The 26519-nt window shown below is 45.8% G+C and overlaps 1 protein-coding gene across 11 annotated transcripts in view; it reads left to right on the top strand.

Annotated features, from left to right (window-relative positions):
* The window catches only part of RAB27A (RAB27A, member RAS oncogene family), a 538796-nt gene extending 515337 nt beyond the window's left edge, over nt 1-23459 (top strand). For 6 of the 11 annotated variants that reach the window (XM_069624865.1, XM_069624866.1, XM_069624863.1 and 3 more), the window contains 3 exons: nt 1053-1156; nt 11787-11910; nt 20151-23459. In XM_069624865.1, the coding sequence (XP_069480966.1) occupies nt 1053-1156; nt 11787-11910; nt 20151-20355 (433 nt within the window). In that variant the 3' untranslated portion in view covers nt 20356-23459. The remainder of the gene's footprint in view (nt 1-1052; nt 1157-11786; nt 11911-20150) is intronic. The other 5 variants (XM_069624868.1, XM_069624870.1, XM_069624871.1 and 2 more) reach the window with 2 other exon arrangements.
* Nucleotides 23460-26519: the final 3060 nt, after the last annotated feature.

Raw genomic sequence — 26519 nt, 5'->3', positions numbered from 1 at the left:
GGATACCATTAAAATGTTAAGTGAGATTTAACAGCAGGCCAGTTCATCTGCAGGTCTGGTGCAAAGTTGGCCACATGTCAAGGCTGTGTGAATCTACTGTCAGGTTTCAGAGGTTGCCAAAATACACACCATAGGAAGGGTTCATAACTGTGTATTAAACAATTTAGAGTAGCACAGGGAAAGCAGCACACTCGCACGGCATCCCGTACTTTGGACACTCGTTACCTCTTACATGCAAACAAACATCCTGAACAGCATGCCAGTGAGATAGGAAAGATAGAGAAATTACAACAAAGCATTAATTGTTCCACAATTAAATCAAGGGCAACTTTATGTGCTAGGGTCAAACATGTCTATACTGTACACAAGCTTTTAGGCACACAGATTTTGTCAAGTGACCGAGGACACCAAGATGGAATGTCTTGTGATGATCGTAACAGAGACAACAGCAGAAAAAAACATGCTATAATTGCAACTTGCGAAAAGCAAAATCATAGTCTGAAAGGGATGCGTGTTCTACTGTTTTCTGGAAGTTTCTGTCTGCATTGTGAATTTGAGGTGTTTAAAAACAGACTAAATCAGTGACTCACCCCCTGAAGTGTGCCTGAAAAAACTCTTTAAGGAGTCTAGCAATTATTGTACTGAATCCCAGAAAGTCTATTTGTTATTCCTATTCTTTCTTATTTAGGGTCACTGCTCAAAGTGTTACATTTGTGGAACTCCCTGTTTTCTTTTAAGAGGCCTGAACAAGAAAGCCTTCCACCCCAGAAACAGAGCCACATGGTGCTGGCCACGGCCCAGGAGCTTCAATAAAAAAAGAATATATATTATTTTAGGGGTAGCCAGGGAGACCACAGGCGTGGCCCCTGGGAACCACAAAATGGAAGTCTCTGGTCCCTATGCATTTTTATCTCATAAATTACATGGGTTTTTTACGACTGTGCGCTTGTTGGGTTCCAGGATTTGTTATTTGTTTCATTAGGAAAGGAGTCATGTTCTTATTTTGTGGTTTCTTTGAAGTACATTGAGTTCTGCTTTCTTTGTTTGTGCAGGTTTCGCAGTTTGACAACCGCTTTCTTCAGGGATGCGATGGGCTTTCTTCTGCTTTTTGACTTGACAAATGAGCAAAGTTTTATCAACGTTAGAAACTGGATAAGTACGTTGTATTCCTCCATATGCTGATTACTATGATGCATGATATTAAGCCTCAGTGTTGAATTGCTTTAAACAACCTGTAAGGTCTATATCATTAGTCTGCAACCTGTGACTCTCGACATGCTTTAGGCTCTTCTATCCAATGTTCCTTCAGCATTGACTATACTGGCTAGGGCTGATGGGAGTAGTTCAGAACATTTGGAGACCAAGGTTGCAAACCCCTGATCAATAATAATGTTTCTCAAAATGTTCAAATCATGATATGTCTGGAATTTGAAAATAATGAGAAAAATGATGATTTCCATGAATGTATTGCAATGCTTTTAGTTGGACTGCATTCGTTTAAAGCATTCACTTTGCCTTCAGAACTGTTGATGGATGTTGACTAATGGGAATCTTCATCAGAAACTTTATTATGGAAATTGAATTGTTACTTAAGAGTATAATTAAGTACATTACCCATCGAACCCCGATACAGTGCATTCTGAAAATAATAAAACAGTACATCCATAAAATTATCCCAAATAGAACAATTCTTCGACTACAAACACCAGCACACGCAGAGCTAAAACTGACGATTTATCGTAAATACCCCCATCAGGCGATCCATATATACTTTACCACAAGACTGTGGGCTGTCTGGTTAAGGACAGCCCAATTTATGTTAAATAGATGAAATATCGATTTCCCTTTTCAACTCTTTCCGGTTACAGTCTTTGCATGTACTATCCTAATCACTGTCAAGCCCCAACTGGACCCCTCCCTCACCCCTGCCTCACAGCCTGTACCTCAATGTGTCTATACATTTATATGGAGAGCCCAAAAAACTACAATCGCCAATTAGCGGGCTCAGGAAGGGATATAAAATGATCAACAACTGCCCCCATACTGGGCTCACAGCCAGCACATTTAAACTGAGGCTTCAGGAAAGATGTTCCAATTTTCTGTCTGTAGATAACTGGTGCAAACTGGTGGAAGAGTATCCAGCCTGAGCTGTAAGTATAATCCACATGGCTTGTGCAATTATGCCATCCCCCAAATATACTTCTCTTCCTGGGGCAAGTTCTCTTCTTATATAGACATGGCTCTGGGAGGGAAGTGGCATCTTTTGCAGGCGTTGTCCCAAACAGTGGTGCCAGTGTGCCTCTTTGAGTAGTGTTAAATCCCTCCGTTCCATCGTATTCGATGTATTCCAACATTTAGGAGTAGGCCAACCTAGAAAACCACAGCTTCAAATATCTAAACCAGATGAAGTCTTCAGCCCCCTATAAAGACCCATTTCCCAAACGCATGCTCCTAATAAAACTTAGCATGAGGAATTAGGCATAGCCTGACTCGGTACACTAAGGGTTTTAATCTAGCTAACTCATAAATGGGGGGAATAATTAGTTATTTAACCAGAGGAAGCATTGGCATGTCCTCCCTCAGGCTCTTTTGTGATAATGAGAAAATGTTTCCATCAATACTAACTTAGTTCAAGTGGCAGTACCCCACAATGCCATCCCATGAAGAGCTTTGGGAACTAACTTTCCTCTGTGTCTCTAATGTGGCATCAATCAGTCTAGCTGAAATCCTCGTTGGTGAGAACGCGTTTATACAATTTCTCATCCCACCTACGTGAAGGCAAAAAATCTAACCAGCCACATAATCAACCTTTTCTACTACCTCCTCCTGCACCCTCGAATGGCTTCTCAACATCTGGTTTTGGACCCTACTATACATTTGGCTACATTTTATTATGAGGCCATTTCTGCTACAGTTCTCCTCAAATAGCACTTGCCCCTGGCTAGGGCAATTACAGTCTTGTCTAGGAGGACTCCGTATTGGAAAAAGAAAAGTAAAGGGGCTGGTGCTCTGCCATGTGGGGAGAAATTCCTCACTGGAGGTGGTCACCCAAGAATTAAGGTACTTCGTGAACAGGGAAAAAAGAATTGGTGCAGGTATGTAACTTTGCCTAACTCCCACCTTCACTGGGAAGTCTGATGTGTGCCCACTCAGCAGTCCTTGTTGCATGCAGGCATAATTTTGTCATGTAGGACCCTCAGCTATTCCAGAGGCAATCTGCTCAGAACCAGTGTTTCTCAGAGTATTTGCGCTTCTGTAGATTAAAACACCATTTTAAAATCGGAGTCAGTGTAAAGGTTCCCCTTTTTAAGATCCACATATTTTGTTTTGAGGACAAGAAACCAGAGACGCTGATCAACTGTGATCTACACAGACCTTCGACGCTTTTGGGTTAAAAGGCAACATAGTTTTTTAGTATGTTAATGTTTATTCATTTTATATAGCACTTTACTCCAAAGCGCTTTACAATAAAACAACAAGATACAATAATGGAGAAGCAAGTTAACAAACATGAGACAAACCAGCGTAACAATATGTAGAACAATTTCCTTGTATATTGGAGAGGAGGGAAAAGTGAGAAGGAAGGGAGAGAAGGGAAGGGGACAAAGTTCAGTCATGTGATATAATGTCGAGTGGCTTTGAGAGGACTGGGGAGTAAAGTCTGGAAATAAAGAAATAATAATCTAAAATAATTTTGTTTTTGAAGGGAATTAAAGTCTATGCCTTGCTGCATAAGGACTATGGTCCTGAGTCCAAACTGCAGTGGCTTGTGATAAGGAAGGATACTCCTGCAAAGCTACTACAAAGTTGCTCATGCTTCTCTTAATGTATAGTCTTGCAATCCTTGTAGCCATTGCTGATGCACGATGGCCATCCTGGACCATGGGCTATCAGATTAACATTGATTATCATGCTTCCATCACTTTGTATGCCCCCAGCCAAGGCCATCGGGTTCCAGGAAGCCCCTTGCTCGGCTATTAGGTGAACCTGTGGGTGGTATTCCCTTCAAAGATTAACTTCCTCTGTGATTTTGCTGCCCTCTGGCAGAGTCAGTGCTATAGCTTCTGCCTAGCCACTCTATCTCTTTGGTCTCTTAGTTGTCATTGGTGTTGGTCTTCCCCACCATTCTGTGGATCCAAGCCCAAAGGGCGTTCAGTGCACGTAGGTCTGTTGTCCTAGCTGCATCCCCACTTCTGGCTCACCTCTCTGAACCCTTACTAGCTGCTGGCACACTAGGCTGGCCACACTCTGGACTGCACTTTCTACCACTAGCTCCTCACCCTGGTTTGAAACCTCTTCTGATGTTATCCTTCGTCCTTGTCTTGATAATTTCCAACCTCTTCTCGGTGTTCTTTTATCCTTCTTCAATGCCTTTCTCTCCCTGTTCCTTCTACCTTTTTTGAACTCTTCTGTTCTTCGTCTCCCCCCCCCCGCTTTCCATGCCCTGTTCCTTCTATCTGTCTGCTCGTCGCTCTGCTACTTTTTCTCCAAACTTCCATACACTGTCCTATCTCTGGCACCTTTTTAATCATGCTGTCCTTCCACTAATGGAAGTGCTTAAAAGCTTTCTTGAATACACCTGGGTTCTGTCATATCATGGACGTTGATCAAAAGACTAGGCTAGGTATGGTGTTGCAGAAGGTGCTTTAATCTAATTTGTGATAGTCACCTTACAAACTAATCATTCAGTGACTTGGACAGAGCTCCAACCTAAATTTCCTTTCTTCTGAGGTCTTCTTTTTGTTTGTCCTTCCCTGAAGTCTTTCAGATAGCTTCTTCAAAATGCTTTACAGTCCCCAACCCAACAGGGTCCCCCCTAGATGGTCAGGATTGTTTCTTTTCTTACTCCATCGGAACCTACACCAACATTGGACTTTTTTCCATGTAGTAATTCTTGGCAGTCCCAAAGTTGTAGATCAACAAAAGAATGGGTTTGTACTGTCTGATTTTTCTTTTTAAGATTCTCAAAATTTAAGGCACGTCCCCATAACAGTCTCTAGAGTCTCCCGGCTTGTTTTTGGTTGATGGTGGGATATGATGACTTCCAATCTCTTTGGGCAGGGCCAGCTGGGTGTGCTTGTCCCACTTTCCACAGTGGTGCTCATCTCCTCACTTTGTGAGAGTCCTGATTTCTACCCTCTGCCCCAAATCTCTACTCCTGTGGTCCTGATCCTCTTCTACACCACTGTGGGTGTAAACTCTTCTGATTGGGGGGGAGGGAGGGTATCACCTGCTCCCATCTCATTGCATGCAATGAAACTAAACGGCTTGGCTTTTGCGTGGTGGCAGCGCTTCTCAGATTGCTCTAAATTAAGCACACCATGATCACCTATTTCTTCTATCTGCATCACCTTGGAGCTCATCTTTTCCTCTCCTTGCTGACCGTCACACACGTCAATGCCTCAGTCTTAGTCCAGGTGGGTTGGCCAATGCAGGCAGCTTCCAACTAGCACAATGCAGAGAGTGGAACCTGTGGCTTCTCAGCGCCTGCGCTTCCTCCTCTCCTTAAATGTGAACACCTCTTTCAAGCTCTGGCCTCCACCCACTGGCTTGTCATTGTAGAGCGAGTCAAGTTTAGGGGAATCTGTTTGCATGGATCTTACACAAAAGAGGAACAATTTAAAGTGTAAGTAAAGAAATATAATTTGTGTAAGCATAAAAAGAGGGACCTCTGCAGGGTTCCGCTGTTTATTTGCAGCAGATTATACGAGACGTGCACGTGCAACCATCAATCTTTTGCAAAACCGAGCACGTTCACTGGTGACAGGCTCACAAAACTGGAGTCCCGGCATTCCATTGAGTTTATTTAAATCGTGCTCTTTCAGTAGGTAGGAAAATGGTGCCAAACCGGTTCCTAGAGACATTCCTAGGGAAGCCATGAATTAACATGGCTGTCGAGCTGTGTCTAGCACTGAAGATGGATTAAAGATTTATTTTTAGAAGCTCTCTATATTGTTCTGAAGAATCTTGAGATGAACGAGCTAACAAGTATATGCTTGGAGAAGATGGAGCAATATGAGAAAATGAAAGGGGTGGGCGGCCAGGTACATAGAAATTGCAAGAATAGGGAGTTCTGCACTTCCTGGGAAGGTTAAACAATTATTTGTGTTTACTGACCTTATGATTGCGCTACTTTCAAAAAGTCTGAACTGGCCGTCAGATGCCTATTAGACCCCTGGCCAGTAGATATGGTTGATTCAGTCCTGATTTTCAATTTCTCCATTCTAGTTGTGCTTCTGCTTTTCGCATTATAAAGACTACAAGTTACAGGAATGAAGAGAGAAAATGGACTGGATGGGCTACACCCACCTAACGTGGCTCTGGTTTAGAGCTTTTCCTTGCATCCTTAAGAGTGTTTGTAAAACCTTGAGGTCCCTGCACTGCTGACCTTCTCTTGACTTAAATATTATAAATTGAGTTTGTGTGTCGAACTATTCTGGAACAATAAACAAAGTTTTGTCCGGTTTACCAATTAAAGGAAAATCTGAACTTTTTTCTAGAATTTTCAGGAAGAAAAGTTCCAAATTCGTAGACAGGTTTTCCAACCAAACTGAAAACTGGTCTAAGCGATGAGGAAACCATAAAAACCAATCGAGGAGGACCATATTCCTTTGGTTTTCCACCCACTGGTTTGCCTACTTCTCCCAGTCCAGTCATGGGTTGCACCATGCTCGAGCCTGCTTCCACCCTGATCCCTCCCCTGCAACCAGGGACGCAGTTCCACTGCTTCTTTTGGTACACGCCTAGCACCGTAGGACTGCCATGAACTCTGGGACTCTGGTAGTGTATGGGCAGAATCGTGTCTGTTTTGTCTGGCCGTACCGTTCCTCCTCTGTGAAATCAAACAAACTACCATTGAGTTGGGTAATACCGCTCTGAAAAGCCATGGGAGCTGGGGCAGAATCATTCACTTGATTATTTTGCCTCACACACTCCTTTTTTCCATTTGAGCATGAAAGAGTTCTGTTTAACTGGATTATGTAAAAAACAAAATTTCACGAAGGGTTGAAATAGCTGGGACAAAAACAATTACGTCTCAGGGGTGTCTGACTTGGCTCCCTCTCTGTACCCTGGCCCCCTGAACCGTGTTTCTTGACTAAGTGGGCCAAACCTGACTGTATGGGGTCTTGTACCTGAGTCGAGGCAGAGCGTCAGCCCCCGGTAGGAGTTTTTCGTTCGACATCTGTACTGTCCTTCGCCGGCCGGGGCCTGTCATGTGGCGATCTCCATTGAGAGTGCCCAGAGGACAGAGATTCAACGCACCTCTCCCTAGACGTCGTGCGCTGCCGTCTCCTTGACACGTGTGTCAAGTCTTGGTCGTGGATTGTGCGTTTAGTGGAGGATGAAGCGATAGCGCTTCTGCCGCCTGGTTTTGTCCCCATAACAAGGCCGACAGCCTGTCTTCTGGGGTCGGGGGCCTGTGCTTGGGTAACCGGAGTAACCCTGTCGCCTTTGTCATTGGATACTGCGGCGTTGCTGCCTTCGCTGAACGCCCCCTCTTTCCATGGCCTCGAGTTGCCTGGTGTAATGGGCTCAGCGTTTAGTAGATCAGTCCTTCAAAGTCTTGGGCTTGAAGAGTCTGCACGCTCGACAAGAACCCTCAACCTGGTCTCGCGGGAGACACAGGTTACACACAAGGTGTTTATCGACCCACAGAAATTATCTATTGCACTTGGGGAAAAATTTAAAGGCAATCTTGTCCATAATGGACTGTTACAGCAGCTAGGCGAATGTAGTGTAAGAAAAGGAGCATATACATTCCAGAATGACCCCCCCCCTTCTCCCGACTGTGTGGGCCAAAGCCTGTAGCAGCCTTCCAAGGCCGAAACGGATCCGTTGCGGGAGTCTTTCGACAGTCGTTTTTCTTGTTCTTCAACGGCATCTGGTGTTTCAATAGTCGGTGATATAAAGGATAGTAAGAAGAAACTATCAGTCATTTGATAATAGTAAATGGCTATAAGCCGAAAGAGGAACTCTGTTATAAGCATCTGTCTAGAATGGTGGAAAAAAACAATCTGAGGGACCTCGACGCGTGAAGGATCATGGGTATAGTGGACGTCACACTAGGGATAGTATTACTGGCACGCCCTGTCGACGTCCCTTTTCGAGTTTCCCTTTGTTTGTTTTGTGTTTGGCACTCTCTCTCCACTTCTACGCCACGGCTCTCCAAAGAACAAATGCTCGAACCACCAAACTGGCTCTCTTACATCCACCAGGCAACCCTCCCCCCATTTCGGCCAACCCACCGCCTGCGACCACTATGCAACCAATGTTCGAATCCTTTAGTCTAATATCACCAGACCAATTTCTCAAACTTCTATCTGCCCGCAAACCATCCCGCTCTCCGCTAGACCCTTGCCCGACCACAACCCTCAATGAAATTTTCGTTTCCACCTGCGCAGGAGAACACGCAAGATCCATCATAAATGACTCCCTTTCCTCGGGTATCTTTCCCGACGCATTCAAAACGGTCCATGTCAAACCTCTAATAAAAAAAAACCTTCCCTCGACCCTCTTAAGCCCCAAAACTACCGCCCCATCTCAAACACCAGGTTCCTTGCCAAACTCATTGACCGAACCGCATACTCCCAACTAAATGTCTTTGTCGAAGCCAACTATCTCCTAGACCCCGCACAATCAGGTTTCGGAGCCCGTCACAGAACTGAAACCACCCTAACCTCAATCTGGGATGACCTTAAAATGACGGCAGACTCTGCGGGATGTGCCGCATTAATCCTTCTTGACCAATCCTCCGCCTTTGACACAATCAATCACTCAATCCTCCTTGACTGTCTCCACTCCCTAGGAATTCGTGGAACCGCTCTTAAATGGATAGCTTCATTCTTCAAAGATAGGTACCAAATAATGGTACTCTCCACCTATTCCTCCCAAGCCCGACCAGTCGACACGGGAGTCCCACAAGGAGCATGCCTATCTGCCCTCCTGTTCAATCTCTACTTGATCACCCGCCCACCAATAATTCATTCACACAACATCCTGTGTTACAACTACGCTGATGACACTCAACTAATTCTAAAACTCCTGAACTCAAAACCCAACTGCTGACCTGACCTCGCCTCCTGCCTCCTTGACATAGAGCTCTGGATGACCCAAAACCACCTCCTGTTAAACTCCTCCAAAACTGAAATCATGGTATGTGGCAACTCCGAACTTCTTCCACACCCACTACCCTGGCCATCCGCCATGGGCAACTCACCGACCCCCTCTAACTCCGTGAAAAACCTTGGATGCACCCTTGGCTCTGACCTAACACTCTCGCTCCAAGTCAAGAACGTCTCAAAGTCCTGCCACTACCACCTTAAAACCCTTAGGCGCATCTTTCCATATCTCTCCTTTCCCAACAGACTCTCCGTGGTCCAATCATTTGTTATATCAAGACTGGACTACGCAAAACCCCTCTACCTCGGAATCCACGCTTACCAACTGAATAAACTTGAAAGGGCACAAAACGCTGCAGCCAAACTCCTACTTGCGCTTGGCCCAAGAGACCACATCTCCCCAACCCTCAAGACTCTGCACTGGCTTCCAGTGGCCCGAAGGGTGACTTTAAAAACCTTATGCATCTCCCATCGAGCACTGCATAAAACCGGACCTCAATATCCGCAAACTACCGAAAACCTGGCTCTTCCCCTAAAACCAACCCGTACACAAACTAACCCAAACAGAATAACAGCATCTCAACGACACCAATCCAACAAACTGCTAGATGCAAGAAATTGACATCTTATAACCGACAATATAAACTAAAAGGACAAACAGACTAGAACGAGTAAAAGTAGATCAAATCAGTGAAGTGGATAAAAAGGAATAAATCACACAAAAACAGTAAAGAGTTTTAAATTAATGAAATAGATGTAATGCATGATGAATGAACAAAGTGAATGTGGAGTGGATGAAATCATTAGAATGGATGAAGCGTGTGGAACGGATGAATGTGCTGAGCGGATGAGTGTGTAGATCGGATGAGTGTGTAGAACAGATGAGTATGTTGAGCGGATGAGTATGTAGAGTGGTTGGATGTGTAGAGTGGACGAGTGTGTAGAGCGGATGAGTGCGTAAGTGCAGAGGAGCGTGTAGAACGCAGGAGTGCGTAGAACAGATGTATGTGCAGAACGGATGAGTGTAGAGTGGATGAGTATGTAGAGCAGACAAGAGTGTAGTGCGGATGAGTGCAGAAGTGTGGAAGAGTGTGTACAACGCTGGAGCAGATGAATGTGCAGACCGGATGAGTGTATAGAGCGGATGAGTGTGTAGAGTGGTTGGATGTGTAGAACAGACAAGTGTATAGAGCGGATGACATGAGCTGACATAGACGGCTGGATGACTACTGCTTGCTTGCAGAGCGGTTTTGTTGGGTATTCCGGGTGCTGTCCTTTCTAAACTCCACCCTTCCCGGGTGCTCTGGCCCCCGTGTTCATTTTTTATTCGTATGAGATTCCAACCTGATACTGGTCGGTTGATGGCAACCCTGATAGATGCTGATTGGCTGTTCGGGTTTCTGATATATTTCTACCTTTTTTGTTTCTTGTGATCGACTAGGATAGCCAATACGATAGATTTGTCTCAGGAGGATAGCTTAGGGGCAACATGCTCACCTTGGAAGCAAGACCACACAGAGCAACACAGGTTCGATTCTGGGTCCGAGCTTAGAAACCTCCGGGTATTAAGCGAGTTATAAATAACCAATCCTAATCATACATGCACTATCAATCTGGGCTATGTAAATGACCGTCGGGGTTGCGCTAAGGACCAGATTCAGCAACTGGAAGTTGTTACAATTCCTGGAACCACTTTGGTCACTCAGTAAAACTATTGTGTAGTGCTAAGTTTGCGTCAATCATCATGCATAACTGAACATTTTAAAACACTGGTAGAAATTATTTTTTCAGATGTTAGTCTCACTTCAAGCATCTCTAGGGTGAAGATCTTGTAACACATTTTTATTGACGGCTCTGTGTTGCAGCTCTCTTTATCAGGACACAGACATGTGCTAATTGGGAAAATTAAGGAACTCCAAGATGTATAGTGAACAATTCAAGTAAAAGAAACCTGCAATGTCTACCATAAACCCTAGTGGCTCACTCAGGAAGTCCAGATCCTATTATTGTCCAGAGGGGCACTTATTCCCCACATAACCGATGAGTGCTTTGTTACTGGTTTAATGTTGCTTGGCCCCATCCAAAACCAGCTGTGGATACATAGCAATGCTTCAGGTAGTGATGTGTTTTTCTGTTTTTTTTTACTTTGGTTTGAATTAAGTAGTGGGTTACGGGAGGAGGGTGTGCAAGCCCAGCAGATGCTAAGGTTCGAACAGCGTCTCTCTAGTTTGGTGCCCAGATCTTCACATCCCTTCCCTTCGACTGTATATCCACAGACCCACTACCACGGCTGGGGGCTGCGCATGTACACATTCTTTCCATGGTTCCTCCTTTGCAGACATTGGGCCATGGCACTGAGGCAGTGTGAAGGGCTACCACCGTGAGGCCCCTAATTATTTTCAAAGCGGAACTGCTCAAAAGCGTCCTATTCTTACTTTGTGAGCTCCAGCTTATATGAAAAAACCAAGCGGCAGAAAAACATGGACAAAAAAGCAACAATAAAACCTGCAGACTGCTCGGATCCTTGAAATAGACGCAAACTGCCCCGCTGTGCGCAGCAGACGATACATGCAGCATGAGCCGCTGGCAGCTCCCTGGCACTGCTATGTTGGTAGGTCACACTAATTGGCTGACACCATCTAACCGCTTCCATTTCCTTTTCACTAGGCCAGCTTCAGATGCACGCCTACTGCGAGAACCCAGATATTGTACTGTGTGGTCACAAATGCGATCTGGAAGATCAGAGAGCGGTGAAGGAAGCGGATGCGCAAGAGCTTGCAGAGAAATATGGGTAAGCATGGCAGCTCCCTTCCACTCCTTCTTGTGGCGGAAGTAAAAGACATTTGAACGATGTTTGATTTCCTGTTCTATAAAACAAATATTCCTTTATCATTGATAGCGGTATTAAGATTCCAATAACAGACAAAAGGAATTCACAGATGGTACAGTGAAACCTCTTCCTGAACCACGTTGGTGCTCACTTTGTGTATAATGAACGGGAATTCTTAAATATGTACCCAGGCACTACATTTTAAAAACCTGCCATTTGGAGGCACTTTAAAAGATGGAACCAGTTTAATAAGTTTAATATCCCTATCAGCACACCATTTCTATCAAGTTACAGTAGGATATGTACGTTATTGTGGATGAAAGATATCCTTGGAAAGTAATTGTGTTAAAACGCTCTAGGTAGACGATGAGCAGAGCGTGTTTTGAAGGAAACCTAAATTGCCTAGGAAGAGCAAACGTTCCTTGAGAAAAAGAGATAACACTACCAAACCCTGTATTTCTTCTTAAATAAGACGTTTGTAAAAGACATTTTTCTTTTATCTGAGTTTTGAACAGGGGGATTTTAATAATTTCATCAGTATGAAGGAAAAGCAAGCATTCCGCAAGATTGATTTGAGAGGTATTATACGGGTGGCTGTCTCAGGAGGATAGCTCAGAGGCAACGTGCTCGCCTTGGAAGTAAGACGGCATTGAGCAACGCAGGTTCGATCCCCAGGTCCGCGCTTGGAAGCCTCTGGGTTTAAGCACATTATAAATAACCTATCATATCATAACAAATATAAAGCGTTCTTATTTGGCAGCCAAGAAACAGTGTAATTATGGTTCACAACAGACTACGTATAGCTAAGAAAACTCATTATCACCTATTGATTATTTTTGCCATCAGAATGCAGACAATAGCTCCTGGCTGGCATAGACTGCACTCCAAATATTCTGACTTAGCAATTCCACCGCCACATTGGAAATTAAACAGAAAAAGAGCCAGTGAAATTATTTCTACAAAGTAGTTGAAAAAAATGTTTAGTTTACTATTCTAAGCTCAATGTTGGTTGGTAATTTATGTAAAAGCAAACATTTCAATTCAAATGTGTGCGGTTATTCCCTCCGAAGTATGTGAATGTTATTTCGAGGGGATTGGGTCCTCCGACGTATTCCATATCTATGACAGGTAATCACCACAGCTGTGCTGCTTCGGAAACTTGTCCGGCGTCTGCGTCCTGCGTCGATGACGACGATGCGCCGACGTCGAGGACCTCCTCCGACGTCCGACGTCATCCGATGTGATAAGTAGGACGCACGACGCCTGTAGCCTCAGTTCCGTTTTTTCCGCGAACGTGTTGCTTCGTGTTTCTCGGTTCTAAGCCTCGACTCTTTGGAGTTCTGTTCTTTCTGGTTCTTCGAACCTGTTCGTTTGTGTATTTCTTCGACGATGTCTTCCACTGCGTCGTCAACCCCGCGTCCGGGCTTTAAGAAGTGCGGGGAGTGCGGGTCCAAGATGTCGGTGACTGACTCGCACGACGCCTGCCTCTGGTGCCTCGGGGAGGCCCACGACACGGATGACTGTATCGACTGCCTGTCGCTCACGTCCAAGGCCTTGCGCGAGCGTAAGAAGAAATTGTCGGTAGGTCGGGTGTCCAAGCCCCGGAAGTCGAAGTCGGCGGGGGTTTCGACGGATGATTCGAGGGGTGACTCTCCGCGTCATCGTCGGAAGTCTCGTCGGTCTTCTTCTAGGAGTCGGTCTCGCCACTCCTCCGCCTCTTCGAGGCGTTCTCGGAAGCGCCGACACCGGTCGCCTTCCATGTCCTCTTCGGAGGACTCTGCCCGGCCCGTCGGTTACCCCTCTAGCCGTGCGACGCCGGAGGAATGGGCTTCCTTCGGGAAGAAGATGTTGGCAATTCTTGAGTCGCAGGGTACTCAACCGTCCGCGCCCCCGAGTGGGGTCGGTCGTGTGAGGTCGAGAGTCACCGCTCGCAAGAGTGGTCGGCGCGAGTCACGGGAGAGGTCCCGTTCGGACAAGGAGGCTCGTTCTCGCCGTACCCGTTCCAGGTCCCGGTCCTCGACGCGATCGAGACCGTGTGCACCTGTGATGTCTTCGAGGAAGACATCGACGCCTGTGGCGTCGAGGGCGTCGACAGGCTTTCTCGAGGCTCCGGCTCCAAGGAAGTCGTCGAGGCCGTCGACGTTCAGGTCGTCGAGGGACACGCTCGGGGCTCCGGCTTCGAGGGCTGTGTCGACGCCACCGATACTGGAGGCGCTGCATCTGACGCCAACGCCGATTTCCTCGACGCCAACGCCGATCCTCTAGGCGCCGTTGCCGGTTTTCTCGACGGCGGCGCCGATTCGCTCGACGCCTTTTGTGTCGGAGGTGCCCCGTGTCTCGGGTGTACCCCCTAGGAAGGCTCTGGCTAAGAGCAAGCACTCTCGGGTGCCTTCTTTTCGCCACCTGGAATATATTTCAGAGGCGGATGAGGATTCTGATGGCCTGGTTCCTCGTCAGGTGCCAGATGACATTGTCTCGGGCCATAGTCAGTTTGACGATTTGAGGCAGTCTCTGCATGATGCCAGTGGACTGGACACCTCTCCGGAGGTGGAATTTTGTCGGCCTGAGCCTGGCTCCCATGCCGATTCCTCTTACCGGCGCCTTATAGCTAGGGTTTCTGAGTATCTGGGACTGCTCCCCCAGGGGAGTTTGTACAGGATGACCTGACGGACATCCTTGATGTTGGTCCCCCAACTGACCCGGTACTGCCGTTCCATATGGCTTTACAGAGAAGGGTGGCGGCGGCTTGGACTGCTCCGGAGAGTCTCCCGGCGGTGGGCAAGTCCTTGTCGCGTAAATACCGTCCAGCCAGTAGCGACCCCTGCTACTTGACCAGGCACCCCACTCCTGAAAGTTTGGTGGTGCAGGCGGCCACGGCCCCGGCAAAGCAGGCGTCGTACCCTACCATCCCTCCTGATAGGGACGACAAGCGTTTTGATGGCTGGGCGAAGAAAGTGTTTTCTTTTGGTGGTATGGCGCTTCAGGCGGCCAACTCCATTTGTGCCTTGTCACGTTTCGCGCACACTCTGTGGAACTGTGTTGCGTTGGCGGCTGAACATATTCCCGAAGGGGTTGAACGGGATGGTTTCCTTGCTATGGTCCAGGATGGTAAGGATGCCATGTGTGAGTCCGTTCAGTCGGGTCTGGACTTGGCTGATTGCGTCAGTAGGTCCATGGCGGCGAGCACCGTGATACGCAGGTTTGCGTGGTTGCGGAAGTCGGGGTTTGCTCCTGATGTGCAATCCCGGCTCCTCAACATGCCCTTTGACGGTGAACACCTTTTTGGCAGCAAGGCTGACGAGAGCCTTGAGAGGTTGCAGACCTCAAAAGCTGCAGCGAAGTCGTTGGGCGCTGCAGTTCGCCAACCTCCGCCTTTTCGTCCTAGTGGACAGCAGTGGAGGGGTGGTTCCTTTCGCTATTACTCGTCCTTCAGTAAAGCGAGAGGGGCTGGCAGTCAAAGAGGCCAGCGCAGGGGTACCAGAGGTGGATGACAGGGTACCCGTGGTGCCAAGGCCGCTCGGGCAGTTGCCTCTTTGCCCTCAGGTAACGCCGCAGCCGCTCCTACTCAGTCATGAGGCCATGTCCCATGGTTCGCCGGTTGGGGGAAGGCTGGCGCAGCATCTTGTAGAGTGGCAAGCCATTTCTTCAGATGTGTGGGTTCTGGAGATCATAGCCCACGGCTACTGTCTTCCCTTTCGGCACAGGCCTCGCGACAATCCACCAGGGAACCTCTCTTTGAAGTGTCCGGATCCGCTCCTTGCGCAGGAAATTCAAGCCCTGCTGGTGAAAGGCGCTATAGAACTGGTGCCTGTAGCGGAGAGGAACAAGGGATGGTATTCCCCTTATTTTTTGATTTCCAAGAAAGACGGGGGTTTGAGACCCATCATGGACTTGCGCGGTTTGAACAAACTCCTCAGGAAGGACAAGTTCAAGATGGTTACTCTCTCTCAAGTCCTCCAGGCCCTTCAGCTTCAGGACTGGTTGGTGTCACTCGACCTCAAGGATGCTTACTTCCATGTGCCGATCCATCCCAAGCACAAGAAGTACCTGAGGTTCGCGGTTGGCGACTCGCACTTTCAGTTTCGGGTCCTGCCGTTCGGATTGACCTCCGCCCCGAGGGTCTTCACCAAGCTCATGGTGGTGGTGGCAGCGCAACTCAGGCAAGGGGGGATTCACGTCTACCCCTACCTGGACGATTGGTTGATCAGGGGGAGCTCTCCCGAGCAAGTCCTGGATCATCTGTCCGTCACCTGCCACTCCCTTCACAGACTGGGCTTCTCCCTCAATTTAAAGAAGTCCCATTTGACGCCAACGCAGAGGCTCCAGTACATCGGAGCAGTGCTCGACACTTCCCTGGGGCAGTGTTTTCCTCCCCAGGTGAGGGCTCTTCACATTCAGCAGATGGTGCACAAGTTTCAGCATGCCCAGACGCTCCCAGCGTTCGAGTTCTTGAGGTTGCTCGGCCTCATGGCATCCTGCATTCTTCTGGTGCCAGAGGCTCGCCTGCGCATGAGATCTTTGCAGTGGGCACTCAAGATGCAATGGTCGCAGTCCTCCGGCAGGATGTCGGACCCTATTCAGGTGCCGCCCTCGGTCGCCCAGGACCTTCTGTGGTGGGCCGTCGAAGGCAACTTGATGAAGGGGGCTCCGTTTTGGCTTCCCTGGCCGGAGGTGACGATCGTGACGGATGCATCCCTCACGGGATGGGGAGCTCATGCCAGCGGGCTGACAGTCAGCGGTCGTTGGTCTCCGTTGGAGTCCAGACTCCATATCAATCTGTTGGAGCTGAGGGCCGTCAGGCTAGCCCTGAAGGCTTTTCTGCCGACTGTGCGAGGGAGGAATGTCCTGATCCTGACGGACAACACGGTGGCCATGCACTACCTCAACAAAAAAGGGGGGGCAGGGTCACTTCCTCTGTGCAGGGAGGCGATGCAGCTCGAGTTCTGGGCCATCCAGCAGGAAGTTTCGGTCTCGGCAGTTCATCTGGCCGGAGTCGAAAACGTGACGGCGGACGCTCTGAGCAGGCAGAGCGCGATCTCTCACGAGTGGGAGTTGGCTCAGGAGATTCTCCTGGAGATCTTCGCCCTTTGGGGGACCCCTCAAGTGGATCTCTTCGCCTCCAGTGTCAACCGGAAGTGCGAGAGGTTCTGCTCGCGGGAATTTCCTCCAAAAGGAGCCTTAGGAGACGCGTTCGTGGTGGATTGGTCGTTCCCGCTGCTGTACGCGTTTCCTCCAGTCCCCGTCATCCCGCAAGTGCTGCGGAGGTTACGGAAGTTCGGTTCCCGGATGATCCTCATTGCTCCGGCGTGGGCTCGGAGGACGTGGTACCCGGACCTTCTCGACTTGTCCATCTGCCCTCCACGTCGTCTTCCCTACCGAGACAATCTGCTCTCACGGGAGGGGGGTCTGGTTCTCCATCCAGAGGTCAGATCCCTCAACCTTCACGCTTGGCTTCTGAAAGGTTGAGGTATAGGGATTGGGACCTCCCTGAAGACGTGATGGAGGTGTTGCTTTCGGCCCGAAGGCCAGCAACTAAGTCTCTGTACCGTTGCCGTTGGCGTAAGTTCTGCGACTGGTGCAGAGTTCGGAATGTGGATCCTTTTGCATGTGACATCCCCATGGTTCTGTCCTTTTTGCTTTCTTTGGCCCACAGGGGCTTGCAAGTGGGTACCATTAAAGGTTACCTGGCGGCGCTGTCCATCTTTAAGCGCTCGTCTGATGAGTGTTCTTACTTTAAGATCCCTTTAATTTCACAGTTTCTGAAAGGGCTCACTAATGTGTTCCCTCCGTCACCTTTCCTGGTGCCTGGTTGGGATTTAAACCTTGTTCTTAGGTTTCTTATGGGTGCTCCGTTTGAGCCTTTACATTCTTGCCCTTTGAGGCTGTTAACTCTGAAAACTGTGTTTTTAGTTGCGGTTACTTCCGCTCGCAGAGTGAGTGAGTTACAGGCACTTTCAGTTAAGCCACCCTTCACTGTTTTCCACAAGGACAGGGTTGTCCTTCGTGTTCGTCCTTCTTTTCTTCCGAAGGTAGTGACGGAATTTCATTTGGCCCAGAAGGTTGTTCTTCCGGCATTCTATCCTCCTCCGCATCCTGGTAAGGAAGAGGAGAGGCTCCATAGGCTTGATCCTAGGAGAGCTTTAAGCTTTTATGTTTCACGCATGTCCCGGGTCAGAGTGGACGATCAACTCTTTATTGGTTACGGGGCAAGCTGTGACGAAACAGACTTTGTCCCGCTGGATTATTTTGGCCATCTCAGAGTGTTACCGCTTGGCGGGTAAGGACCCACCGGCTGGCTTGCGGGCCCATTCTACCAGGGGTATGGCTGCGTCTACTGCCCTGCAGAGGGGTGTTCCTATTCGCAACATCTGTGATGCAGCCACCTGGGCTTCAGTACATACATTTGTACGGCATTATTCCCTCGATTCCATCAGTGGGCAGGATCTGGCCTTTGGCAAGGCGGTCCTTTGCTCTGCTATTTGATTGGCTATTATAAATTTTGTTTATAAATTCTTTCCCTCCTCCTTGCTCTGGTACTGCTTTGGGAGTCTGTCATAGATATGGAATACTTCGGAGGACCCAATCCCCTCGAAGAACAAGTTACTTTCTTACCTGGTAACGTTCTTTCGATGGGATGGTCCGACGACGTATTCCATATCGCTCCCGCCCTGCCTTCCCCGCTGCAGAATTTCTTTTGCGATTGCAGCTTACGTTCCGCAAGGCTTTGTGTCTGACTGGCAGTTGACTTATGTCACACGTTCTGGGGGAAAAAACTACAACTGAGGCTACAGGCGTCGTGCGTCCTACTTATCACATCGGATGACGTCGGAGGAGGTCCTCGACGTCGGCGCATCGACGTCATCGACGCAGGACGCAGACGCCGGAAAAGTTTCCGAAGCAGCACAGCTGTGGTGATTACCTGTCATAGATATGGAATACGTCGTCGGACCATCCCATCGAAAGAACGTTACCAGGTAAGAAAGTAACTTGTTCTTTGCTTGTATGCAGAATACGAATTAAATAAATCATAACTTGCAGGAGGGTCCGCCCCATGCAGCAGCCTTTATAGCCTTATAGACCGAGGGGTTGGTTGCTGCGTGTTATAAATTGGTGGCAGGGTCATTATCCTAAGTAATAACGACCCCATCCCCAAGGTCAATGAGGCTATTAGCACATAGTGGTAACAGAAATACATGTAGGTAAACCGAGTTTGGCTTTTGTAATGACTGGTCTGCTAGGCAACACCTTTCTAGTTTCTGCTTTCCCCTATGTTAAGATCCTTTTATTGCTGTCGCGTCTCAAGGAGTATTGCGGTAAAAGACCAAAGTCCCGCACAAAAAACTGAAAAGAGCAAAAATACTCTTAGAGACATGCGCCAGTTTGGTTATTACCATCAATGTTTTATTCAGAAAAACATCACACTGTGCCCTCAGTGATGACACGTGTTTCGGCAATTGCCTTTTTCAAATCACGGCATCTACCATTTAATAAACTTTCGCTTCTTCTGGTCGTTGGCAAAAATATCAATTTTCTGGGTTGGATCCCTTACTGCCTTCATATCACCGCCTTAGCTTCTCCACAATGTGTGATGTTTTTCTGAATAAAACATTGATGATAACCAAACTGGCGCAGGTCTCTAAGAGTATTTCTGCTCTTAACAGAAAAATACATGTTTTGGAGTTTCCATTGTGAAGAAAACTGTTACTGTAATAGTGAGTAAAGTAAATGGACAATATGAGTTAGTAAACGGAAGAGTTTTTCTTTTCTAATATTTGTCATCATAAATTAAGCATTTAAATTGCAAACTTAGTTATGCTGGAGAAGGTTTAACATGAGCATGCATTAGGTGTCATGTACAAAACAATTATTTCTCTATAATAAAGTAAGTCTTTTCCCATGTTTTAGCTTTTTCTTTGTTGTGTTAAATAGGTTGTTGCATCAACAAAGAAAGCTCCTCCTAAAGAGGAAGTGTTTTGTTACAAGAAACTCTTGCCTGGAAATTGCATTGTTGTTTCCCTATTTGTTTCTGAAGACAGAATGCTCAGAATGCAGTCCATACCAGTAGCTATTGACTGCACTCTGAATATTCTGATTGGCTGAGAGGTCAATAACTATCGCTATGTGCTCGTAACGCTTAATGCCCTTGTTCTTTTTCATGTATTTCATGCGTAATGACTTTGTATGATATGTTCCATTACCAGGATCCCTTACTATGAAACCAGTGCTGCAACGGGCAACAATATCAACAAGGCAGTGGAAAATCTACTGGACCTCATCATGAAACGCATGGAACGGTGCGTGGACAAGTCTTGGATACCCGAAGGGGTGGTACGGTCCAACGGCCACAGCTCTACAGAGCACTTACATGTGGACAAAGAGAAGGATAAGGAGAAGTGTGCCTGCTGAGAACCCAAAGAACTGCAGCAGTTCAAATGCCACAAGTATATATTTCTTAAGTACCATTACTGTTAAGTGAATTTCAGCTTTGAGGAGTTATTCCCCACTTGCCAAATAATAGCAGGAGCTAGTCCTTTTTGGATATTTTATTTCGCAAACGTTTTGCTAAATAGTCCATTCTGAGCTGCCCCATATAGGCGTTTAAAGAAAAGAATACTTTTTGTTTAGATAAAGTTCCTAGAGGCTTGGCACTCAACTGATGGTGCTTGGTCTGCACCAGAAGAGAATGAGGCATCGTTCCTCACTGAAAATATTGTTATTAAAGCAATTGCACTAACACTGATCATTGAAACAGAAAGATGCCCTGTTTCTGTTCTGGCGCGCAACACTTTTCACCTTAATCCTCTGTTCAGTTTTCTTAAATGTCCAATGTTCTTTCCTTCTGTTATAGTGTTTTGTAAATAAAAGGATAGAATATTTGACTTTTATTGAAATGCCCTGTATCTGCAACTCCTCCTGACCTTAGATCATAGTTTGTGTGCCCACATTGAGCTGCTGCCCACTAGCAGACCCTGCATTCCCTTTCCGGAGATTTTCCTCTTCCTGGCTTGATGGAGTACTATCCTAGTACTGGTGTCTTAGCAGAGGGATCTTTCAGGTTACACCATCCTAATTCCACTTCAGTATTGGACTAGACATTGATATCAAATGTGTCTGCCTGTATTTTAGTCTCAGCAGCTTCAGAAAGTCTTAATGATAACTTGAAATAAGCACTCATTTGTTTTGTGGGCAAAGCACCAGCGAGTCAATGGATGAATCATGTTTACGTCAACCATTTTTAAGCACATGCATCTGTATGCCAACACCAACATTCTTAAACTGTGTTGCCTCCTAAACTGTTTTGCCTTTGCTGAGAAAAACCACTTCTATGTTTTGTTATTGCATCTTGTCAAACCTCTAGTTTTTATTCATGAGAACTAAAGGGAGATACTATGTAGTAACAGTTGTGAAATTGATCATCCCCTAAACTCAATATTTAATATGTAATTTCACAAAGTGAAGGTTGGCAAGCAACAACTTATAAGTGGTTGTCCTGAGTATGAAGTTTGTTGATGCATGCTTGGATCTGTGTATATATACACAAATTATATATGAATGTTCTTATGTTTCAACAGGAATTTAGGGCAGTCTAATTTCAGGAGGGCTGTTGCTATGCGATGACCTTTTTTCTGTCAAGTATACTTTTTGGACCCTGTAGCTTCGCAATTTGGATGTACAAAAGTTCAAATGGGTCCTTTTATGGTGAAACATCCCAACCCAAGAAATTAACGATGGTATCAAGTCACTGGAATCATGAAATTCACATGTTTTGGAAACTACTACTTACTACTTTGTCAATTTTTATTACATTTAATTTCAAATTGTTCTGAATTGAGGATTTATTTTTCATTTTGTAAAATGTCTATTTTTATTTTTATGGGTGATGTATTTCTTGTAATTCCACTTGCTTCAATGGGTAATGTACGATATAAGGAAACATTATGTAGACTTTCTTTTTGTAATGTGTTAATGTGACGTGCCAAACAGCGGTAGGAATGTTTTGTGTCCAAAAAATGCCAGAAAATGCCGTCTCTTGACATTTTGTAATTGTTCATATCCTTTGAATTTTGGTTCGACAACCTTAAGCCGCTTTGCCTATGCCCATCATTCCTTTTCTTTGTGGAATATGCCCATATATGTGTGTGTTTTGGGAATTCCGTGACCATAAAAAGTCGAGAAAAGATTAGAAAAAGTAGCCAAAATTGAAACAAAAATACATTGGTCTGAAATGCATACCACTCAAACATTTACCCGGTCGGATGCACTTTTTTATATAGTCCAAAAATTAAAACATGACTAGTTTGTTTCAGAAAAATATTTTTATAACTTAAAAATGCTGCTTTTAATAACAAGGAAACAACCTAAATAAAAATAGTTGTGTATTATCGTTCAGGCACAAAAGGTGCCAGTTTGAATGTCACACTCTGTTTGCCCACAAATAAATTCACCAAGTTGGGTGAAATTTAATCTTCAGGGACTTTTAAATTGTCCCTGAAATTAGGCACATTTAGATTAAAAGCAACAAACATTCCGCTTGTTTTAAACTAAAACTCAGTGAAAACGATGTATTACTTGCTGTAACTTACTGTTTCTCTTTTGATGTATCAATAATCAAAAAAAGGCTTTCTACTGAAATCAATTTGGAACAGTCTATTTTGTTTTGGTTAGAGGGGGTTGCGATTCCATTTCGTTTCTCATTGTTGCAAAGTACCTTGATCCCCCCGAGATCCATATTTTCAGTACCCATGCTGCAGTAAATTATTTAACTCATGGGCCATAAGTATCTTGCGATTGGTGTTAGGATAAAGGATTTTCCAACTATAGGCCTCGAGGGCTGTGAACATGTCGGACTTTCAGGATTCTCCTCATTAATATTCATGGGAGAAATTTGTACACAATGATTTAAAATGTTTGCACATTGTTTCTCATGAATATTAATGAGGCTCATCCTGAAAACCCGTCAGGATTCCAGCCCTCGAGGCCGGGAGTTGAACAGTCTTAGCATTAGGTATGTGAATCAAGACATATTTGTAAACGCAGAAGAAAATCTCCCCACCCCATGAAAAACTCATCAGGAGATTTTTTTTAAATGTCTTTTTTACTCTAAGGAACCGTGGGCAAGGCGGTCGTCCCACACGAGGTATGCCAATGTATAGTATATATAAGAATGATGTTTACAGCATGTGCATTTTATTGCCACATTGAGGTCATTTGGGTGGTTTCTCCGATGGTCCAAATCAGCAGGATACCTGATAGGTCACCTCCAGCATAGACAACCTCTGACTTCACCAGACTACTGAAATACATGAAGAATATTTATCTCTTTAAACCGTGAAGAATGCAAATGTATTTAGATTTGATACTAAATATAAATGCCATATTTTTGTCCTGCATATTGTATCTATTTGCAAAACTGTATAAAAGTACTATATTGCCTTTTCAGTCTGATTCACTATGTTCTTTCTCTTTCTATACATAAATATATATGTAAATTAAAAGTCAGCTGTACAAGAGCGCTGTTTCATATTGAAATTATTTCAAGAGGGCCGTCTGAGGCACTGAGTGCTGTTTCGGTGGATGATTGCTGTCTGTGGAAGGATGTGATGGGAAGGCCCACACATCTGTGCAGCCTAGCCAGAGGTTGCTGCAAAGGTTACCTTCCACCATTTGAGGGTCCTCTTAACATTTTAGAAGGTGTCGTAGATCTGCCTTATCTGTCTCTTAAATCATTTCTATAAATTCATTCACTTATTCAGGTATTAAAATGTGTTCACTTCAGCATACCGGAAAACCTTACATGTTCTTCCTGCATGTTGGCCTGGCCACTTTTGATACATTGCACATGGGTTTACTGCAAAAAGATTTGTGTTTGGTCTGATAAATAGTGAAATTGTATACTTCTCTTCTATCTACAAATGAACATTTCACCAAGGTGGCCCTCTAAGCCAAAATCCTTATATGGGACCTTTTCAGATTTTCCTATTTCTGAAGTCTGTTTCTCTGACTGTACCTTTAAAGCATGTGTCTGCCTTTTTCACTCTTTCCAAAGGCATGTGTGATCCTTGGCCTTCTCTTGAACATGGCTAGTCGTATACAACTCCACTGCTGCAAGGGATCAAAACATGGCCCTGCATCCAAAGAGTGGTTGTAGAGTAGACTAAAGTGGGGGGGGGGGGGGGCAGCTATCTGACTGCAATGCAGGCACAGCTTTGAAAGTGGTAATCCGGGTCCTCTGACCTTGAAAGTCTGGTCCAACCTCAAGTTGCCATGAAAAGGATTTGGGCTTGGAGGGAACACTGTGGGAACATTTTATTTTTTAGAAAGAAGAGAAATGTTTACAGACCCCACCAAATTAGAGGTAGAGATGGTTGGATTTTTCTAGGCTTCATAGGCCCCATTTCTATAAACAGTTTGTAAACTGATGGACCTTTTTGTGTTCCCCCTGGAGACCTTGCATCAGTGGTCTCCAACGGTTGATCATGGGTGCCCAGTTGCTTGCTTGTGCCTTTACAGTCGCTGGCTGCCTCAACACTCAGGAAAAAAAAACACTGTCTGAAGCAAGGAAGTGCTTTGACCAATCACAGCGCAGCATATCTCAGTACCACATAGAAGGAATGCTGTGATTGGCACGTTCGTTGCTAATTGGCCATAGAGTTTGCTATTGTGAATGCACTGGATTAGCAGGCTTTTTCTTTTAAAAGCCCATGTTGGTGGCCCGTCTGGTTAGAGCTGTGCTGGGAGAACTTTGCCTCTGGATTACGAAGGCTGAGGCATCCAGATTCAGCAGGTACGTTTTTGGGAGGGTCGGGAGAGGTGGATTGCTGCAGCACACATTGAAAATGAGCTCAGGACGAAACAGAGACATTAACTATGTCTCTGTTTATTTCCCTGGTAATTTCTTCAGTGCAGTCTCAAACAGTGTCCATGTGAAAGACTGTCATACAGACACCGTTTCAGCCTGACACACTGAGGAAATGAGCCGGGCTTGCTTGCTGGAGCCCTGCTGTTTCTGTGCTTGGTTGTTCTGCGGTTGACAGGTAGGGATGTCAAGAGAAGGTGTTTGCTAGTTAGAACGACTCTTCCTTTCACTTCCCCACAACCTCCTGCTTCCATGGAGGCTCCTTTTATTTATTAATTTCATTTATTTGTAAAGCGCTGGACACGGGCCCGGAGGCATATGAGCACTGGGACAGAAAAACAAAAAACTGAGATTCAGGAAACCCAAAAGAGCATCACTGCAGAGAAGAGACGAAAAGAATTGGATCAAGAGTTTGCAGTTGATCTCCCCCTTACCTATGCCTAGTAGGATGCTAGCACAATAGTCCAGCTAACTGCCTATAATTGCTCTAGCTAAGGCAGCACAGCTGGGCATTGCAAGGTATGGTATCAATTGAGCCAGTAGCTTGATGTAGTATGAGCAGTTCGACACTAGACCACTGATGTGAGCTCTCATAGATAGCTGTTGATCAAAGGTGACTTCCAAGTTCTTCACTTTCTTAAGGGTGGGCAACACACAGTCAGCAATTTGTATGGAAGAGTTGGCTTGACCAAGTTGATGCAGCTTAGGAGAAGTGCCTAGGATGATGAGCTCAGTTTTTAACTTATTCAATGCTAGGCCATTGTGAAGAATCCAACATTGGAATTTGTTATAGGTTACGTTGATGACCTCGGTGTCCTTGATGTAATTCCCAGTAAGTGGGAAAAGACACTGAGTGTCATCAGCATAGTTGGCATAGCAAGTACCCTCGCTATCCAGTTGATCAAAGTCAAAATGAATAAGTTAAAGAGCATAGGTGACAAGCAGGAACATTGCGGCACTCCGCAGACCAAGGCATAGCCACCTGACACGGCCTCTTCATGGTAGACCCTAGCAGTGCGATCTGAGAGGATGGAAAGCACCCAGCTTGCTGCTTCTCTAGAGAGGAAAGCTCTCTCACATAGCCTATTAGCTGCGATAAAATGATCCACCAGATCGAAGGCAGCTGTAAGGTCCAAAATCATCAATAGCGAAGCTTTGCCTTTCTCCATTTGTAATAGAATATTGTTTTTAAAATCCAGTAGTGTCAATCCAATACTATGAAAGCACCATAAACCTGATTGTTTGGGACTTAGTAGGCAATACCTACTCGGAAAAGCCTGGACCTGTTCATGTGCCATCTTGTCCGGGATCTTTAGGAGAAACAGGTAGTTTGTAATCGGGCGATAGTTATTTGCCACCCATCGGTCCAGGGAGGGCTTCTTTAAGAGTGGAGTAATCCATGGTTGTTTGGTGTCCCTTGTGACTAGCCTTTCAGCAAATGAGGCATTAACAAACTTTGTAATAAAAGGGGCAAGAAGCACAGAACATACTTAAACTAAACTTAAAGAGCGAAGGCGAGGCAACCCGCTGCCAAGCTGCTGCAGTAGGAGAAGGAGGGTCCTATTAGCCCGCCTAGCTTCAATGTCCTCTTTGATCAAACAGATCTTACTAGACATGACCTCCTCAATCTGGGAGCACCAATCAGTATCTTTCATCACTGAGATGTTAGTAGAATTTTAAACAACTCTTTTGTACCTGAATTTGCAATTTTCAT

This window comes from Ambystoma mexicanum, chromosome 11 (assembly GCF_040938575.1).
Source record: "Ambystoma mexicanum isolate Mex_15411 chromosome 11, UKY_AmexF1_1, whole genome shotgun sequence".
In the NCBI taxonomy this organism is placed as follows: Eukaryota; Metazoa; Chordata; class Amphibia; order Caudata; family Ambystomatidae; genus Ambystoma; species Ambystoma mexicanum.
Note: the sequence above shows the minus strand (reverse complement) of the source record. Positions and strands in the feature narration are given on the sequence as shown.